General features: G+C 29.5%; 1 protein-coding gene across 9 annotated transcripts in view; it reads right to left on the bottom strand.

The window, feature by feature from the left end:
* The window catches only part of LOC106472611 (dmX-like protein 2), a 159,902-nt gene that overhangs the window by 7,948 nt on the left and 143,189 nt on the right, over positions 1-8,765 (bottom strand). For 5 of the 9 annotated variants that reach the window (XM_022402034.1, XM_022402054.1, XM_022402037.1 and 2 more), the window contains 4 exons: positions 7,704-7,787; positions 6,489-6,530; positions 3,966-4,026; positions 3,333-3,463 (listed from right to left, as the gene is read on the bottom strand). In XM_022402034.1, coding sequence (XP_022257742.1) covers positions 3,333-3,463; positions 3,966-4,026; positions 6,489-6,530; positions 7,704-7,787 — 318 coding nt within the window. The remainder of the gene's footprint in view (positions 1-3,332; positions 3,464-3,965; positions 4,027-6,488; positions 6,531-7,703; positions 7,788-8,765) is intronic. The other 4 variants (XM_022402060.1, XM_022402067.1, XM_022402049.1 and 1 more) reach the window with 3 other exon arrangements.

The raw sequence follows: 8,765 nt of genomic DNA, 5'->3' as shown, positions 1-8,765 counted from the left end.
CGTGGACAAGAACACAACGTTTAACTTCTGGATACCATTCTTCCTGCCACTTTTGGGTGTTTCTAGCAGTGTGACACGGTGCTCCATCTTCCTGGAACGCCCTGGCCGAGCCAATCTCCTGACATGAACCCCATCGAAAACCTCTGGGCCATACTCGATCAGCAAGTCAAGAAACAACCAAAAAAACCAACTTCGAAGAGCGATCTACTCCAAGTTTTGAAGCAAGAGTGGGCGAAAATCCCACAATCTAAAACTAACGAGATGATTCTCACGATGCCCCAAAGGATCAACGAACTCCACGAAGCAAAAGGAAGATCTACTAGATATTAATTAAATTATAAATATATCAATTCATGTGACTATGACTGAAAAATTAAATTTTTTCTGAAAAGGTGGTGTCTATTTACTTGTGACCACGCTGTGTATTTATTTTTACACATCAATTTAAAAAAAAATAACAATTCAATGTTCTCTATAGTTCAAAATAGAAGATTACATCATATTAAATTTTTTTTATTGAACTGATAGAGTCTAAAGACATCTTTAATATAGCCAAGTTTTAAAGGAATTACCTCTCTACATTTGTATTTTATATTATTAAACTATTAAGGCCATGTTTATAATTTCTGATAATTCAAATATATGCTCCATTACTGTTTAGTGCAGCTTTCATTTTTATTATAGGCTTCCCCCTGACAAATGTAATATTTGTTTCAGTATAAATACGTTAAGATGAAGTTTCCTACAGAAAACTATAAATATGGAACCATAATATCAGACTAAATCTTATCTTTAGATTCATAATTTTGACCATCACATGTATACAACTGAGAAAGATACTGTTAAAATACAGTTGGTTGTCTCGCTAAATCGAACAAGGCTTTAGATGTTATTTTTCCTTTGTCTGTACATATCCAATACTTAACTTATTTTCAAATTATCAGCATAATAGCTGTGGTTAAACACTTCAGTTCACATTTATAGTGTAGGAATATTATGTTACCACATATTACCTTATGGCATTTTAAGGTATATTGTATTTTCTACTACTAATTTTGGGAGTTAAAATTAAGTCAATGAATAAAAATAAACTTCATTTGAAGCTGCATTTTTGTTTTTATGTCAAAATCATTTTCTTTTTCAGTCAGTTACGTGTACTTATTTTGAAGCAAATAATCTTGTGAAGAAATTTAGGACTAAGTCAGTAATAATTATTTTAACCAACTACAACATGGTAAAAATGAACAGAAATGTATAAATTGATGTGGTACAAAAAAATAATGTAAAAACATCAAATTACAATAGACATTCAAGTGAAACATAATTTAAGCTTTGTTTAAATGGAAAATTTGTTTGCAAATCTATGCAAAGGGCTATCAACTTATACGTATAGCCATCCATAATACTGAACTAATAAATTAGGAAGAAGTCAGCTGGTCAACAACATACATTGGATAAAAGATAATAAAGGATAACACTAGCCAACAAGTCATTTTCATCAGTTATAATTATAGATGGGCTAGATAGCTATTAGGACTGATTCCTAATCTGTTTTTGGTTTTCCTCTAGTGCGTCAAGATTTCGTGATGAGACCAATCACATTTGAAAGGTTATTATAATTATAATTTAAGTTGGTGTACATTTCTTTTTCATAAGTGTGTACTGTATAAATTTAACCAACTGTATGTTGTGTATAATATTTATGGGAATTATACTGAAAAATGAATAAAGCTGTAACGTTAACTAGCCTAATGTGGGATTATTACCTAAATTGTGCTGAAATTATCACCAGTCATATTTCAATAATTATATGTGCTAGAAGGAAACTGAAAACAGATTTGGAATCAGCATGCAAAACTGGTCTACGAAAGTGTATTTACATCTTTGATGAGAGAAACAAGTTCGATTTTGTCGACCAGTATAATTGAACACATCTAAATAAAAACGTTTTTAGTTATATTTTGTGCAACATTTCAAGAAGACACCCTACATCAGGCAGCAAAAACCAGTTACTTGTTAATTAGGCTAAGAAAGAATCACTGAAGGATTAGATCATTGAAGGGTTAGAATATATATGCAGGTTCTAATTACACATGTTCAACATGGAGCACAGCAATAAGAATATTGTTTGCTGAAAGCATTATTGAATTTTTTTCATAAACAGTATTAAAATTAGCAAGAAATATAAAACAAGTAATTAGAGCAACTGAAATTAGACTTAGATATATAAACACAAAAAAATGATAAACAGAAATTTGCTAAAAAATAAAATAGTAAAATAAAATATTTATGAGAAAGTAAGGTAAGGTTGAAAAGGAGATTTAACATGGTAAGAAAAACAAGTCTAAAATCACTTGTTAAGTGGTGCATTTGTGATTACTAGGACTTCTATGTCAGAGGTACCATTATGATCAGGAGAACTGAATCGCCTAGGAACTGGAAGGTGTTTATGAAAACAATCACTAAGTCCATCAGCTGTTTCTCCAATAAGAAATTTAATGAAACCTACTACATTGAATAGTGATGCATTCTGATGTGCAGGTGTAATGTGCTATAACATGTAATGTGGAACTAGGGCCAGTTATTGCAGTGTTGTTTGAAATGTATAGACAGTATTAAAATTATTTCTTGTACAATAGTGAGTTCAAATAGCCTGAGAATTGTCTTGAAACTTCAAATGCACCAAGTGGTCTTTAAGTTTTGAATTACATTGATAAGAAACACTAAAGGAGGTAGATGTAGTGAATATTTCAACATTGATAGGGTCAGTCCTAAGTAATTTAAAATGTTTCTGTATTGTATTTGTTGCTAACCTGTTGGGGAGATGTATGCTAATATCAAGAGGGTTCTATTGTTTTGTTAGTGGTTTTTGAGAGAAGATCTTGATTCTCAGATCATAAGCATCTTAAGTCTTGTGAAATGCCTTTTAGAAATGTTAGTCTTGGTTTCATATGGATGAAGAGGTTCTAGTAAAATAGTCAGTCAGAACATGCACAGGGACAAAGAGAGAGTAAAAGGTTTGTTTCTGATATGTACCAGAGCAGAAAAGTTACTACTAATATGTTGTCACAGGTAAGTGGGAATTTAAGTCTTGCAAAACATGAAGTTATATTTAAAAAAATAAACAAACTGTAGATAAAACTTCATGGTATTTAGTGACTTCACAGATAATTACACAAGACAGTGCCTTACTGTCAGCTATCAGTACCTATAAAACAGCAGGCATATAACATTGTACATAAGTAGAAACATGATGTTTTTTCAATTCATTTTCAATAAAAAATAAATAATATAGTAAAACAACAAAGAATGTGCCAAAATAAGTAACTGACCTTATTTCCCTGTACGTTAAAGAGAACATTTGTGACTTTGGCAAAAGTTCCTGGTTGTCGAGGAGAAGAAACCCCTTGCTGGTGACCCCACTCCCACATTTGTAAAGACCCATCCTGTGCTCCAGAAAGATCTAGAAAAGTAAAACAACTTTAAAAGCAAACTAGAAACCCTTCAATAAAATCCAAATATCTAATATAGTACACAGAGTGAAAAATGAAAACGTGGTACATTTCTATAACTTGTTTTCATACAGTGGAAAGAATTATATGAACAAGAGTCACATACATTACTAAGTATGAGTGGAGAGAACATGCAAACTTATTATTACTTTCAACTTAGTAAAAATAGTATGAAAAGGTATAGGTTACTATATATATATATATATACAGATACAAGACAAAGAAATGTACAATTACAGTCTACTATTTTCCATGATTTTAAGAAAATAATACCTTCTTATTAAATGTTCAGTTGTCAGAAAAGATTCTCTAGTTACTACTTGTTCAGTGGTATGGAAAAATTACCTGATCAATGGTATGGAATGAGGTGGTTATTACTTGTTCAGTTATAAGAAAAGGTTTCTCTATTATCATAGGTTTAGTTGTAGAATGCGTGAACTGGTTACTACTTACAAAGAGGCAGTAGAGGGTGAGCACACATCTTTCTCACTCCATCTGTCCTGTGTCTCTTGAGCTAAAGGTTTCCATAACACATACACATTAGTTAAGAGAAGTGTCTTACCCCAACCTCAGCTACAGAACTTAATACATTTATCAAACTGAAAAAACTCTATTTAACTTGATATCCAAATAATCACAGTTAATCACTGACTTAAGTTTCACGGTCCATAATTAAAGTATGTAAATTTCTAACAAAATATTTTTATTTCTATATAAATTTACAAATTTAAACAGCAAATAATAATTCTAAGAAATTATGTGCAATGAAGAAAATGTTAATAATACGTCGACCACACTATATCTGTTATATCCAGTGTCAACAAGGTCTTTCACCCAGGGTTCATCGACCAGCTGAGATACGACACACACACACACAGTAGTGGTTGAGGATTTATTTACATTATCAACTGCATGAGCAATAAGTATTATCTTGTGAACTACTTTAAGTAAAGTGTAATTATTATAAATTTTATCTAAGTCATTTACAAATCAGGATTACAGTAAGGACTAATAACACAATATCATTAATTTATCTATTTTTAACAATAAATTATTATTTTTCCTAAAATTAACTTTACTATCCTTCAAACGAACTGGGAAACTATTCTTCTTCTTGTAATTTACTTTTAGCCCTAACTATAATTTAGTGTGTTTGTTAACAACACAAGTGGGTATTATGAGATATCAGACTGAGTAAAATGTGTTTATCAATACGATAGTATGTGCTTATAGTTGAAGTGCCTAACAAAAATATCGTTTTTTTGTACTGAACTTTATATTTAACAATTAAAATACTAAAATGTTGGTAGTTTACTAAATATTTTACAAATTTTGAGTGTTATGTGAAATTACCAATTTTCAAGATTTCTAAATAAACAGAAAAATAAGACAAATAGCATGTACTTGAATAGAAATATTCAAAACATTATTTGAAAGATATAGTTATCATAATAACATTACTGACTATATATGTATATTTATTTATACAACAGCAAAGTTTTATTGAACTTTTTACAAGACACATTATTGATAATCTTTAACTTTTTAGTTTATTGCAAATTTTAAGTATAATATAATTTTGTACTAAAATTTGAAAGGGTTTATATTTTATTATACAGTGTCTATGTTTTATTACATGAAAAGGGTAGGGCTTTAAAGAGCAAGTAATTTTAAATAATTTTACAAACTGAAATGAAGAATAAAATTGTTATATATCACATGAGATACAGCTCATCCACAGTGAAATTAACAGTTTTAACTCTTTAAACCCATAATTTTTTGCTCATTCTGCCAGAACCATTTTCATGTTGTTCTAATAATTATCATCAAATTTTATAAAATTTCTGGTCTATTTATAAAAGGTGGATAATAACATGGTTTAGATTAGTTTTCAGCCAAAAAGACCTAAATGTTATTGGACTCTTTCACCATCCAATGGTTAAGTTGGGATTTTCAGTTGGATGTTAGCAGCATCCACTCAGGCTTAAGGAGTTAAAAAACCCAGAATGAATGTCAGAATAGTCTAAATAAGAACAACCTTAAACCCAATACTTAAAGTATCTTATTAAATGGACTGTTAATTTCTAAGAAGGATTAGGCTAGCCAAAAGAATTGCAGATTTTGCTTGAATAGAATTTAATTAGCCATGAATACTATGTAGATTGATATTCATGTTCATATGGGTACAACAAAGAAAAACAATAATAATAAAGTAGTACATGAATTCAACTTCAATAAACAGTATGCAAGCATAAGGTTCAGTAACTTACCAAATTAAAAAAAATTGCAACTAATACAAAGAAACATAAAAAATGTTTCATAAACCTTGTTACCCTATTTTAATACTAAGGGCTATTATATAATTTTGTACACACTTGACAGTATGTTAATAATTTAAAACAATAAGTCCAAGCACTTTCTAATAGTAGTGAATTTGAAATGGATCACTGTTAAAAGTATCAAAGTTAAATAAAGATCTAATTTTTTTTGCATAAGCTATTTCCTTCTTTGCTGACATTTACAATGACATACCTAAATATACTTGTGGTATTTTATCTTCCCATCAGTGTATCCTTTCATCAATTCATCTTATTAGATCTCCCACTTATCAATAGTGTATAAAATTATAAGTAATATACTTAAATCTAGTAACTGGCTTAAATTGTTATTGCATATATACGTTACTTGAAATATAACTACTCTATAGGAATTTTGTTAAAAACTATCTCAAGCATTCTTTAAAAACATGTTCACTAGAATATCCCAAATCACTGTGTCATAAACATATTTGAATGAAATAAACATGCAGAAAAAACAATAATAATCATACTTTAAAAAACAACAACCACATTTTATTGAACTGTGTTTTATGCAATTCAAAGAAATGAACACCCAGCCACAAAACAAAAGCAAACAGTGCAGAAAACAAAACGAAGTACAAAGAACAAAATTAAAAGAAACACAAGGAAACATAACCTCAGCTGGTACTGGTAGACGTTCACGTTCTCTCTGCACACTCTAAGGTGACAAAAAAAAGTCTAGTTAGGTTTAATACAACACAAAGTAAAAACCAAAAGAAGTGTTAAAGAATATCACAGAATTAACTTATCACAAAACAGAATTTCAAACATTCACTGCAAAATACAACGATTTTTACTCCTGAGAGCAGTTTTGAGTTTGCAGATCTGTAGGATTTTCCAATAGACTAGTCTAGTGAATAGTCTAATTACTGACAACTTTCTAAGTTCATTGACGAGAGTTTTTTTTTCTGGTCTTTTTAGTTTGGCCTAACCTAAACAGACATTTTCATATTTAGTGAGATATTAATATTTAAGGCCTAATGAACAAACAGTACTTATTAAACTATTTTACACATATTTCAAACTTATTCACTTGAAAAGTTAACAGTAATAAAGCTATAATAAACAATAAATAATATTTTACTATCTAGTATAGAACTGTATGGTACAGTTTGGAAACTAGTGATTCTGAAAAAAATATTTTGTGTACTTAAGTGTTTAATCAGGCTAGGTATACCTAATTTCTAGCTTTCCTCACATTAAGGCCCAGATATTTACATACATGTTTATTGTAAAAACAAATGTCAAAGGAACCAATACGAAAGATTATTATCATTCCTTTCTCTGCTATAATGCATATAAATGGGAAAATGATTATTATTAATAAATTGCTATGTTATTGAAAATGTTTTCTCTTGAAGATAGGAAAAACTTTAAAAAAGGAATTCAGGAAAATGTTTACTCGTGTATGAAAACAAATATGTACCATGATATTCAAAACATTCCAACTGTATATGTAAAAATTATTACTTTCTAATGCATTAAATACCCCACACTATCAAATAGTTTTGAACTGATTAAGCTTCAGACTCGAACTTATGTTACAGACTGCACAAAGAGTAAACAACTGAATGGATACAGTCCTGAAAAAAAAAAGTTATAACACTGAATGATAAAAAAATGTGAAAAATGGGTTATCTCTAGCTTAAGTAAATATGATACTACTAGTCAGTACTAACAATATTCACAATTCTTAGATTAAAATCAACATTGTTTTCACAAGTAAATGCAATGAATGTCTTCTTAAAAAATAAGTCAAGTAAAAGTATTAAAAGCCAAAAATTCCATGCATCTTGTCTATATTTTCTTCCCCTCCATGCAAGCAACTCACCGGTTTGAGTAAGTGACGACTCCTTTCAATGACAAACTGACAGAACTTGGGATTAGAGCTGCCAGGGAAGTGGTGCCCCTTTAGCTGAAGCGAGACAAACCCGAGAAAAGGAAGGAGACAGTGGTAAAAGCCAGATAGCAGATAGAGGAAAAGGAGATAAAAGTAACATCAAGTGATTTTCAAGAAGAATGGATAGCCATGTTAATAGCAAAGCTCAGATATTAAAGCAAGGTCATCACATAAACCCTTAATCACTCAAAACTTTTAACAATTCACATTACAACTAATACTTAAACTAAGGTTATATCATTTATATACAAACTATTCAGCAATATACATGTTAACACTATGCCACTTCTATAATTAAGATCTTACAAGACAAGCATAAATATGCTTTGAACTGAATGCCTCCCATCATGGAAAGAGCAAAAAAGTACATGCAATTTGTTATTATTGTAAGAAATAAAGAAAAATAGAAAGTGCAGAGCTAATGAGAGGCCTAAAAATGCTTTAGATCATTTGAAAAAAATTGTTATATTTGTTTTGTTTTTTACACAAACTTCTTTATTTTAAAAATCTCATATAAGTAGCACATATAAATTGAATTAATTGACATGCATGCACAAATTTATAGAAATATTTACTACTGTTATGTTTTCAAATAATGCAAATTATATCCCAAATATTGAAATTAATAAAAAATTAATGGAACTTTCATTACTTAACATTGAATGTAATATATCAGAAATAAGACTATTCTCCCCATTACCTATTTTTTTAATTGTAAGTTTGTAAGCCAAGCCCAAACTATTTTAGAACTGGCAGATTTGATATAAAAATAGCAATTATTTTCAATTCTGAACTGCTGAAACTGATGTTAAATGTAATGTTGATTTTAATGTTTTAACTGCACATATACATGTAGTTCAAAAATTAGGTTTAAAGTTTAAAACTGGCAAACTGAATAATTTCATGAAAGTAAAATGCTATCAATCATACGAAGCACTTAGTTACAACCAATTTTAACTTTTAATTATCCAAACTAATAAATATCCATGATAT

The sequence above is a fragment of the Limulus polyphemus genome, unplaced genomic scaffold (assembly GCF_000517525.1).
Source record: "Limulus polyphemus unplaced genomic scaffold, Limulus_polyphemus-2.1.2 Scaffold122, whole genome shotgun sequence".
NCBI classification, from domain to species: Eukaryota; Metazoa; Arthropoda; class Merostomata; order Xiphosura; family Limulidae; genus Limulus; species Limulus polyphemus.
This window is presented reverse-complemented; position numbering and strand designations above follow the sequence as displayed.